This window comes from Pan troglodytes, chromosome 1, assembly GCF_028858775.2.
Source record: "Pan troglodytes isolate AG18354 chromosome 1, NHGRI_mPanTro3-v2.0_pri, whole genome shotgun sequence".
Taxonomy (NCBI): Eukaryota; Metazoa; Chordata; class Mammalia; order Primates; family Hominidae; genus Pan; species Pan troglodytes.
The window spans coordinates 178,191,662-178,203,769 of NC_072398.2; the positions used below are offsets into that span (position 1 = coordinate 178,191,662).

Genomic DNA, 12,108 nt, shown 5'->3' on the forward strand with positions numbered 1-12,108 from the left:
AACCCCATCTCTACTAAAAAAATAGAAAAATTAGCTGGGCGTGGTGTCATGTGCCTGTAATCCCAGCTACTCGGGAGGCTGAGGCAGGAGAATTGCTTGAACCTGGGAGGTGGAGGCTGCAGTGAGTGGAAATCGTGTCACTGCACTCCAGCCTGGGCAACAGAGTGAGACTCCGTCTCACAAAGAAATAATAATAAAAATAAAATAAAATAAAATAACACATAAACAAGCTTCAAGAAGAGCAACTTGATCTGCAAGTAACTGCATGCAAGAAAAAAGTATAAGACTCTTTAGAGAAAAATAATAAAACCTAGCAATCACCGAGTTACATTTCACAAGGACCGGCATCCAATAAAAAAATTACCAGGCATACAAAGGGGCAGAAAAATATGATTCATAACCAGGAGAAAAATCAATCCACAGAAATGGACTAAAAAATAACAGAGATAATAGAATTAGCAGACAAGAACTTAAAGCAGCTATTATAAATATTATAAATATAATTCAGACATAAACATGAAGGGAGAAAATGAAGACATAAGAAAGACCTAAATGTAAATTTTTTTTTTTTTTTAGACGGAGTCTCGCTCTCGCCCAGGCTGGAGTGCAGTGGGGCGATCTCAGCTCACTGCAAGCTCCGCCTCCCAGGTTCACACCATTCTCCCGCCTCAGCCTCCCGAGTACCTGGGGCTACAGGCACCCGCTACCATGCCTGGCTAATTTTTTTGTATTTTTAGTAGAGACGGGGTTTCACCATGTTAGCCAGGATGGTCTTGATTTCCTGACCTCGTGATGCGCCCGCCTTGGCCTCCCAAAGTGCTGGGATTACAGGCATGAGCCACCGCGCCTGGCCAACCTAAATGTAAATTATAGAAATTTTAAAAAAAACAAAACTAAGTATCTGAAAAGCAAAATATATTGGATGAGATTAACAGCAGATGAGATGCTTCTGGAAAAACAATCAGTGGACTAAACAACACAGAAATAAAAAGCATCCATGGCAGGGCATGCTGATTTACACCTGTAATCCCAGCACAGGAGGTTGAGGTGGGAGGATCACTTCAGGCCAGGAGTTCAAAACCAACCTGGGCAACATAGGGAGACCCTGTCTCTATTCACACACACAAAAAGAAATAGAAACCATCCAAATCAAAGCACAGAAGAAAAAATCAGACTGGGGAAAAAGGCCAATAGTGGAGTTCTGGGACCTGTGGGATAATCTCGAGAAGTCTAACATGCTTATAACTGAAGTCATAGAAGAAGCAGAGATTAGAGAGGGTATGAAAAAAGGTATTTGCAGAAATAATGGCCAAATTTTTGCAAAATGTGATTAAAATTATAAACCCAAAGATTCAACAGAAAAAAATTGTCCACTTAGACTTCAATAGCCAACCAAAAATTTATCATTCAAAAAATCAAAGCAAAATAAAAAACTTTGTTAGGTAAACAACACGTGAGTGAGAAGTCATTGCTAGCACACCTATAGGATAATAAATGTAAGAAAAGAATAGAATGAGAAATGTGAGTAAATATGAAAGATAAATTTCTCTCTTTTTTTTTTTTTTTTTGAGACGGAGCCTTGCTCGGTCGCTCAGGCTGGAGTGCAATGGCAGGATCTCAGCTCACTGCAACTTCCGCCTCCTTGATTCAAGTGATTCTCCTGCCTCAGCCTCTGAGTAGTTGGGATTACAGGCAGCCACCACCATGGCCAGCTAATTTTTGTATTTTTAGTAGAGACAGGGTTTCGCCATGTTGGCCAGGCTGGTCTTGAACTCCTGACCTCAGGTGATCCGCCCGCCTTGGCCTCCTAAAGTGTTGGGATTACAGGTGTGAGCCACCCTGCCCAGCCAATTTCTTGTTTTTAAATTGAGGATTGATGAGCACTCCTGCTTCTGGCCAAGGTGGAGTAAAAACAGATTTATACATCTGCCTGAAACAACTAAAAAATCCAAATAAATATGGAAAAACAGTTCTCAAGATACTGGTCACAAGCAATAAAGGACAGTGACTCTCAGTGTCCTTTACTGGATGGAAAACAAAGTGAGCTATTGCCTTGAAAGTTTCCAGGCTGTAGCACAGGGATACAGACCTGAAGCAGAGCTCAGTAGACTGAATAGAGTAGGAGATGAGGTGAACAGTCCACAGAGATGAAGGTAACTCACAGGACAGAACACCAGGGAGAAGGGAATTTGTACATAAAGTGAGTCCAGCCATCTGTAAAGTCCCACTCTATTCAGCAGAGTAATGATAATAAAATGAACACAAGGAAGCTGAGGGCAGGAAAAGAACCATCTAAAGAGTTAGAGAAAAGTGCACGGTGCTCACAGAGGGCCAGGAATAGTGCATGTTCTCACATATTCTTATCACCCAGTATGGAAAAACCTTTCATTCACAAGGCACTGGGTAGAGTCCTCAGGAAGGTCTTGTTTCAGTAGCAGAGAATAATTAGCCATAGCCTGACCACTGCTCTGGAACCTCCTAATAAATCATAAAAAGCAAGTGATCAAAGTGATCAAGATGTTTAAAAGTAAGTTAACTGCATCCCAGAACAAAGTTCAAGAATATTCATAGAAAAACAAAAATATTCAGCAACCAAGAAGGTAAAAATTCACAATGTCTGGCATTCAATCAAAAACTACCAAGCAGAATGGGAGAAAACATTTGCAAGACATATATCTGATAAGGGATTAATATCCAGACTATATAGAGAACTCCTAGAATACAACAACAAAAACACAAACAACCCAATTTAAAAATGGGCAAAGGAATTGAATAGATATTTCTCCGAAGAAGACATACAAATGGCCAATAAACCCATACAAATATACTCAACACCACTTATCATCAGAGAAATGCAAACAAAAACTACAAGATACTGTCTCAGACCCATTAGAATGGCTACTATTAAAAAAAATGGAAAATAACAAGCAGTGAGAATGTGGAGAAATCGGAACCCTTGGACACTGTTGGTGGGAATGTAAAACAGTAGAACTGTTGTGGGAAACAGTATGGTAGTTTCTCAAAATTTAAAAATAGAATTATCACGATACAGTAATTCTATTTCTGGAACTATACCCCACAAAATTCAAAGTAGAGTCTTAAAAGAGATATTTGTGGCCGGGCGCGGTGGCTCACACCTGTAATCCAGCACTTTGGGAGGCAGAGGCAAGCGGATCACCTGTATGATTCCACTTACATGAAGTAGTTAAGGAGTTAAAATCATAGAGACAGAAAATAGAATGGTGGTTACCAGGGGCTGCAGAATGGGGGAATGGAATAGTATTGTTTAATGGTTACAGACGTTCAGTTTTACAAGATGAAAACAGTTAGAGATGAGTGGTAGTGATGGTTCTACAACATTATAAAAGTATTTAATACCACTGAACAATACACTTAAAAATGGTTAAGATGGTAAATTTTACGTTGTTTACCACAATTTAAAAAATAATAAATTTTTTAAAAAGTAAATTAAAACCTAAGCATGCCAAGTATCAGGAAAACATAATTCATAATGAGGAGAATAATCACTTGAAATTGACCCTGAACTGACACAGATACTAAATAAAACTAGCCGATTAGGATATTAAAAGAGTTATTAAAATTTTATTTCATATATTCAAAAAGTAGTAACACGGAAGATACAAAAAACACCTAAATTGAACTTGTAGAGATGAAAATGACAATGTCTAAGATGAAAAAATCTACTAGATGGCATTGTAGCAGATTAGATATTGCAGATGAAAAAAAATATTGAACTGAAGGCATAGCAAGGGAAACTATCCAAACTGAAACACACAGAATACAAAAGAACAAAAACATTAGAGAGCATCAGTAACATGTGGGACAATGTCAAGCAGCTTAACATGTGCAAATTAGCGTCTCCAAAGGACTCCAATATGGGGAAAAGGGCTGCAAAATTTATTTTAGGGAAATGGGCAGGTCACAGTGGCTTACTCCTGTAAGCCCAGCACTTTGGGAGGGCAAGGTGGGAGAATCACTTGAGGCCAGGAGTTTGAGACCAGCCTGGACAATACAGCAAAATCCCATCTGTACAAAAAAATTTTAAAAAGAAATAATGGCTAAAAACTTTCCAAACTTGATGAAAACTATAGACCTATATATCTGAGAAGCTCAATAAATCCCAAATATAGGAAACATGAAGTTAATTACATCAAGACACATATAATCAAATATTCAAAATTGTCACTAATCTTAAATCTTTTTTTTCTTTTTTTGAGATGGAGTTTCGCTCTTGTTGCCCAGGCTGGAGTGCAATGGCGTGATCTCGGCTCACTGCAACCTCCGTCTCCTGGGTTCAAGCGATTCTCCTGTCTCAGCCTCCCAAGTAGCTGGGGTTACAGGCACCTGCCACCACACCCAGCTAATTTCTGTTATTTTTAGAAGAGATGGAGTTTCGCCATGTTGGCCAGGCTGGTCTCGAACTCCTGACCTTAGGTGATCCACCCGCCTTGGCCTCCCAAAGTGCTGGGATTCCACGCGTGAGCCACCGTGTCCGGCCAACTAATCTTAAATCTTAAAAGTAGCCAGAGGAAAAGAACGTGTACATACGTAAGTACAAAGATAATGATGACATCAGATTTTTCATTAGAAAGAAGCAAGTCAGAAAAAAGCTAATCAGTATCTTTAAAGCAATGTCAATTTAGAATTATATACCTGGTAAAAGTATTTCAAAAACAAAGGTTAAGTAAAGATGTTTTCAGTCAGACAAAAGCTGAAGAATTCATCATCAGCAGATCCACACTGTAAGAAATGTTAAAGGATGTCTTTTAGGTTGAAGAAAAATGACACCAGGCTATGGTGGTGCACACCTATAATCCCAACACTTTGGGAGGCCAAGGTGGGTGGATCACTTGAGTTCAGGAGTTCAAGACCAGCCTGGGCAACATGGCGAAAACCCATCTCTACAAAAATTTAAAAATTAGTCGGGCATGGTAGTGTGCGCCTATAGTTCCAACTACTCAGGAAGTTGAGGTTGGGGAATTGCTTTAGCCCAGGAAGTCGAGGCTACAGTGAGCTGAGATCATGCCACTGTACTCCAGCCTGGGTGACAGAGTGAGAACCTGTCTCAAAAAAAAAAAAAAAAAAAGTACTCTTAGCAATTTTGAACTATACATTATTATTAATTTAGGGATTATAGGTGTGAGCCACTGCACCCAGCCAAGAGTAAATTTTAAATGCTCTCACTACAAAAAACAGTAAGTATGTAAGGTCATGGATATGTTAATTAGCTTGATTTAATCATTCCACAGTGATTAAACACACACATCACAACATCACACTGGGCTGGGATGGTGCCTCACGCCTGTAATCCCAGCACTTTGGGAGGCCGAGGCTGGCGGATCACTTGAGGTCAGAAGTTCGTGATCAGCCTGGACAACATGGTGAAACCCAGTCTCTACTTAAAAAAAAAAGGCCGGGCGCAGTGGCTCACGTGAGCCTGTAATCCCAGCACTTTGGGAGGCTGAGGCGGGCAGATCATGAGGTCAGGAGTTTGAGACCACCCTGGCCAACATGGCAAAACCCCATCTCTACTAAAAATACAAAAATTTGCCGGACACAGAGGCAGGCGCCTGTAATCCCAGCTACTGGGGAGGCTGAGGCAGGAGAATCGCTTGAACCCGGGAGGTGGAGGTTGCAGCGAGCTGAGATCACACCACTGCACTCTAGCCTGGGCAACAGAGCAAGACTCCGTCTCAAAAAAAAAAAAAATTACATTGTACTCCACATACACAATTATTATTTTTATTATTAAAAAAAATTTAAAAATCACAGGAAATGTAAATGATCCAAATACCCCAAATAAAAAACAGGTATTTTCAAACTAGATGAAAAAGCAGGATGCAAGGTATATGCTATCTACAAGAAATACATTTTAAATATAAAGACAAATATAGGTTAAAAGTAAAAGGATAAAACAAGAAATATTATGCTAACACTAGTCAAAAGAAAGTACAAATGGCTATATCAGTATCAAAGCAGACTTCAAAGTAGAGGATATTAGCAAGGGTAAAGAAAGTCATTTGGTAATGGTAAAAGAGTCCATTAAACAGGAGGACATAATTCTAAATGTTTATACATCTAATAATACAGTTTCAAAATACATGAAGAAAAAGCTGATAGAACTGTAAGGAGAAACATACATCTACAATTACAGTCAGAGATTTCAAAACTCCTTTGTCAATAATTGATAGAACAGGTAGGCAGAAAATTAGAAAGGATGTGGTAGAATTGTACAGTATCAACTGTGACACTGTACAATCTAATTATTAATTAGTGTTAATTAATCAAGCTAATTAACAATCAGTGACCTGATTGTCATTTATAGAACACTATACCCAATAAGACAATACACATTCCTCTCAAGTGTACATGGAATATTTACCAAAATAGACCATATCCTTGGCCATTCACAAGTCTCAATAAATTCAGGACTCAAACCAAACAAAGCATATTCTCTGACCATAAATAATTAAATTAGAATAAATATCTCAAATTAAATTATTGAAAAAATTTAATCACAAGGTAACAGAGAAAAATATGGAAGGAAACATATAAAGTTATATTAATATTAATAACTTCATGGAGATAAAAATGACGAAAGGTTGGAGACAGAGCCTTAAGGATGTTAAATACAGTTTTGCACTGTTTCACTAGTTATAACAACGTGTATTCCTTTGGAAATTTAAAAAAATATATAGGTTTTTTTTTGAGATGAAGTCTTTTTTGTTTTGTTTTGTTTTTGTTTTCTGAGACAGAGTTTTGCTCTGTTGCCCAGGCTTGGAGTACAGTGGCGTGATCTTGGTTCACTGCAGCCTCTGCCTCCCAGGTTCAAGCAATTCTCCTGCCTCAGCTTTCCGAGTAGCTGGGACAGGCATGGGCCACCACGCCTGGCTAATTTTTGTATTTTCAGTGGAAACGGGGTTTCACCATGTTGGCTAGGCTGGTCTTGAACTCCTGACCGCACGTGATCCACCCACCTCAGCCTCCCAAAGTGCTGGGATTACAGGCATGAGCCACTGCACCCGACCCACAAATATTTAAAATAAATTTCACCTTTCCATTTCAGATGACCTGAGCCAACTTCTGTATCAAATAATCATATTAACCCTGAATAAAACAATCAAATGCTGTAATTTATTTAATAATTCCTCTATTACTGGACATTTAGGTTGTTTTCCATTTTCTACCTTATATAATGAAGGCTACAACAACAGATAGGTCTTCCTTAAATGGCAGTCCTCAGCTTTCCTAAAAATCCATCTCCTCACTGCTTGCATGTGGAAAACAAGCTCCAATTTACATTTTTTAACTCACTAATCTATGCCTCCCATAATCTAATTCCTTGAGAGCAGAGGTCTGCTTTTTTGTGCTCACTTGACAGCATATATACTAAAATTGGAACGGTACAGTGAAGATTAGCATGGCCCCTGTGCAGGGATACATGTAAATTTGCAAAGTGTTCCATTTTTTTTTTTTTTTTTTTTTTTGAGACAGAGTTTTGCTCTTGTTGCCCAGGCTGGAGTGCAATGGTGCAATCTCGGCTCACAGCAACCCCCGCCTCCCGGGTTCAAGTGATTCTCCTGCCTCAGCCTCTCGAGTAGCTGGGATTACAGACATGCGCCACCACGCCCAGCTAATTTTGTATTTTTAGTAGAAACGAGACTTCTCCATTTTGGTCAGGCTGGTCTCGAACTCCCGACCTCAGGTGATCTGCCTGTCTCAGCCTCCCAAAGTGCTGGGATTACAGGCGTGAGCCACCGCACCTGACCAATATTTTTTTCAAAAATAAAAAATAAAATAAAATGGCTTTTGCCACATAGACACTTTGCCTGTTACAGCAATTAAGCTGATAAAACATTTGATCTTTACCTTTGTCTCAAAATCCTAGAGGGCTTACTTTAATCCATATCCAATATGTTAAGAAATATGTGATTTGTAAGCAGGCTTTTGTTTTTTGTTTTTTTTTCTGAGACCGTCTCACCCTGTTGCCCAGGCTAGAGTGCAATGGTGCAATCTCGGCTCACAGCAACCTCCACCTCCCAGGTTCAAGCGATTCTCATGCCTCAGCCTCCTGAGTAGCTAGGATTATAGGCATGTACCAGCACACCTGGCTAACTTTTGTATTTTTAATAGACATGGGGTTTCACTATGTTGGGCAGGCTGGTCTCAAACTCCTGACCTCAGGTGACTCGCCTGCCTCACCCTCCCAAAGTGTTGGGATTACAGGCATGAGCCACTATGCCCGGCCTTCATAAGCAGTCTTTAAGTAGTAATCATTAACTATCAAACACAGACTCTAAGAACACTTGTAGGTTAATGACTTTTTTTTTTTAAGAGACTGGGTCTCACTCTGTCACCCAGGCTGGAGTGCAGTAGGATGAGCACAGCTCACTGCAGCCCTCAAACTCCTAGGGTCAAGTGATCCTCCTGCCTGAGCCTCCCCACTAGCTGGGACTACAGGTACATGTCACCATGTTCAGCTAATTTTCTTATTTCACTTTTTGTAGAGATGGGGTTGTGCTTCGTTGCCCAGGCTGGTCTCAAACTCCTAGGCTCAAGCAATTCTCTCACCTCATCCTTCCAAAGTGTTGGGATTACAGGCATGAGTCACTGTGTCCAGCCTGATAACATTTTTAAATGAGATCTGGTTTACCAATTATAAAAGTGAAACACAAGGCCAAGTGTTGTGGCTCATGCCTGTAATCCCAGCACTTTGGGAGGCCAAGGCAGGAAGACTGCTTGAGCCCAGGAATTTGAGACCAGCCTGGGCAACATGGCGAGACTGCGAATCTACAAAAATAAATAAACAAATAAGCTGTGCATGGTGGCACATGCCTATAGTCCTAGCTACTCTGGAGGCTAAGGTGAGAAGATTGCTTGAGTCTGGCAGGTCAAGGCTGCAGTGAGCCGTGATTGTGCCACTGCACTGCACAATGGGCAACAGAGTGACAGACTCTGTCTCAAAAATAAATTTAAAAAAGTAAAACATGCTCAGTGTGAAACTTTGTACAATACCAAAAAATATAAAGAAGCATATGCGTATTATATTTTTCCTTTTAATGTGGCAAAAATCTTTATATATAAATATATATATACACACATACACATATATGTGTTGTGGTTTTTTTTTTTCTTTTGAGATGGAGTTTCGCTCTTATTGTCCAGGCTGGAGTGCAATGGCGTGGTCTCAGCTCACTGCAACCTCCGCCTCCCAGATTCAAGCAATTCTCCTGCCTCAGCCTCCCAAGTAGATGGGATTACAGGCACCTGCCACCAAGCATGGCTAATTTTTGTATTTTCAGTAGAGATGGGGTTTCACCATGTTGGCCAGGCTGTTCACGAACTCCTGACCTCAGGTTATTTGCCCACCTAGGCCTCTCAAAGTATTGGGATTACAGGCATGAGCCACCGCACTGGGCCTATATATATATATATATATATATATATATATATATATATATGCAAAAATAAAAAAATTAAAAATAAAAAATAAATAAAGTTGTAGGGTTTTTTTTGAGACGGAGTCTTGCTCTGTTGCCCAGGCTGGAGTACAGTGGTGTGATCTTGGCTCACTGCAATCTCCACCTCCTGGGTTCAAGCAATTCTCCTGCCTCAGCCTCCAGAGTAACTAGGACTACAGGTGCGTGCCACCACACCCAGCTAATTTTTTGTATTTTTAGTAGAGACGGGGTTTCACCGTGTTAGCCAGGATGGTCGTGATCTCCTGACCTCGTGATATATTTTTATAGTCTTTTTAAATTTAATAACATTTATTTTCCAATGTCATTGTTTACAAGTATCATAGCAGCAACTTTCTTTCTTTCTCTCTCTCTCTCTCTCTCTTTCTTTTTTTGTTCATTCGCCTAGAAATTGTCAAAAATTGCCACTGCTGACCGGGCAGCTCATGCCTATAATCCCAGCACTTTGGGAGGCCGAGGTAGGAGGATTGCTTGAGCTCAGGAGTTTGAGACCATCCTGGGCAACATGGCAAAACCCCATCTCTACAAAAAATACAAAAATTAGCTGGGCATTGTGGTGCACACCTATAGTCCCAACTACTAGGGAGACTGAGTTGGGGGAACTGCTTGAGCTCAGCAGGAGGTCGAGGCTGCAGTGAGCTGTGATCACACCACTGCACTCCAGCCTGGGCAACAAAGTGAGACCCTGTCTCAAAAAAAAAAAAAAAAAAAAAGAGAAAGAAAGAAATTGCTATTGCAGACCATATTTCAAGTCATCATGGTGAGGTATTGGGAATAGTTCTCAATTAGCAATGACCGTGCCTTAGATAAGGGGCTATGATACTGCCACTGCAGAGCTGCAACTTTCAATGTGTTACTTCAGACAGAAAATAAATACAGCTTGGAACTTAGCAGGAAGTGCTTATATCTTACCAAAAGTCCTAGAACTTTCTGCTGAATGGATGACTCAGTTGGGAAAGACTGTAAAAAGAAAAAGAAACCTATAATTACCTGAAGAACCAAATATAAAATAAATGCTAAAGTAAATAAATTAATAAATATCAAAACTGTAAGCTAAATTCCCATTCTAACCTCTAGAACCCTCATGAAGAGTTCTAACCCTTGGTTTTCAATAAAGTGTCTACAAGTGGTTGGAGATTCATCTGTGAGGTTCCAAAGTGCACTCAAAGTAAATTTCAATGTAGTGTCCACTGAATTTTGATTGGTTTTCTGCTTCACTATTTGAAGAAGTTGCTGAAAAAAAAAACAACAGAAATAAGTTTTCATTTTTGAACTGTTATTACAATTTGTGGTGATTAATAACCCCAAGTCCATGAGGATTAGTCTCATGGCTTAAAGCATTTCCTGTAAAGGTACTTACAACAAACAGCCCCTTGGACTGAACTTTTCTTCAAGAAAAATGTACAAGATTTTCATAAATACTTCTATATTATTCTGATCATACCTATGATGTAATCACCCATAAATAACATAGGCAAAATGATTAAAACTTCGGTCAACTATCTTACTCATTCAGTCACAGCATATACTTATTTTAGATTCTAGAATTAAAAAGGCAAAGGAAGAGAAGGGCAAATGAAGCTAACATTTATTAAGGATTAGCAAATTATATTCTATATTGTAGTACTGTTATTCCCATTTTTTAGGAGAGAAAATTGAGTCTGAGAAATATTAACTAATTTGTTCATAGTCAATTTAGTCAGAGAAAGTAAGAATAGGAAGACCTAATCTATCCAACTCCAAGTTTTCCTTAAGAAAAAAAAGAAAGGAAAAACTACATACAATAAAAGAATTAGTCTATGTTGACTATAAATAAGATAATAGCCCCTCCCTCCTCAGCCTTCCCTGAGAGCAGATGCTGCAGTACCTCTGTCTTCCTTTTTCTTATTTTTCCCCCTTTCCCCTTCCCTTTTTATTTCCTTTTCCCCTTCCTCCCTTTCAAAAAAACAAGAAGATAATAGCTTTGAAATTCCAGGTGTAAATTAGTTCTATCATAGCTTTACCCTAAAAAATTTATGTTTGAAAAGTAAGTGGTTTTAAAACTACATAAGGCATCCATAATTCAATTTTTAGATTATACTTTTGGAGGCAAAAAAGGAAGCTCTGTTAAAACAGATATAAGAAAACATTAATGAACATAATACTAGTGGCTATACACAATTCAGGAAAAAAAACTGAAGAAACATAAACATGTAGGTATAGTTAGGTATCACTACTATTACTAATTCCTTTTTTTTAATTTTTTTGGGACAGAGTCTTGCTGTTTTGCCCAGGCTGGAGTGAAGTGGCGCAATCTCAGCTCACTGAGACCTCCACCCCCCCGGGGTTCAAGTGATTCTCTGTCTCAGCCTCCCAAGTAGCTGGGATTACAGGCGCATGCCACCACACCTGGCTAATTTTTGTATTTTTAGTAGAGATGGCGTTTCACCATGTTGGCCACACTGGTCTCGAACTCCTGATCTCAGGTAATCCACCCGCCCCGGCCTCCCAAAATGCTAGGATTACAGGCATGAGCCACTGTGCCCAGCCTACTAATTCCTTCTTTAAGCTCGATTTCCTCCCAAAGCATATGAGTAGATTTCCTAAAAAATGTTTAAAGATACCAAAA

General features: G+C 39.5%; 1 protein-coding gene and 1 non-coding gene across 4 annotated transcripts in view; one reads left to right on the forward strand and one right to left on the reverse strand.

Moving 5' to 3' along the window:
- Positions 1 to 12,108, reverse strand: part of ZYG11B (zyg-11 family member B, cell cycle regulator) — a 101,875-nt gene that overhangs the window by 14,737 nt on the left and 75,030 nt on the right. For all 3 annotated transcript variants that reach the window (XM_001139134.8, XM_054667102.2, XM_063817429.1), the window contains 2 exons: positions 10,572 to 10,733; positions 10,413 to 10,460 (listed from right to left, as the gene is read on the reverse strand). In XM_001139134.8, the coding sequence (XP_001139134.2) occupies positions 10,413 to 10,460; positions 10,572 to 10,733 (210 nt within the window). The remainder of the gene's footprint in view (positions 1 to 10,412; positions 10,461 to 10,571; positions 10,734 to 12,108) is intronic.
- On the forward strand, positions 7,388 to 7,492 carry LOC112207019 (U6 spliceosomal RNA). Its single transcript, XR_002941505.1, has one exon. It is a non-coding gene; the product is annotated as a U6 spliceosomal RNA (small nuclear RNA).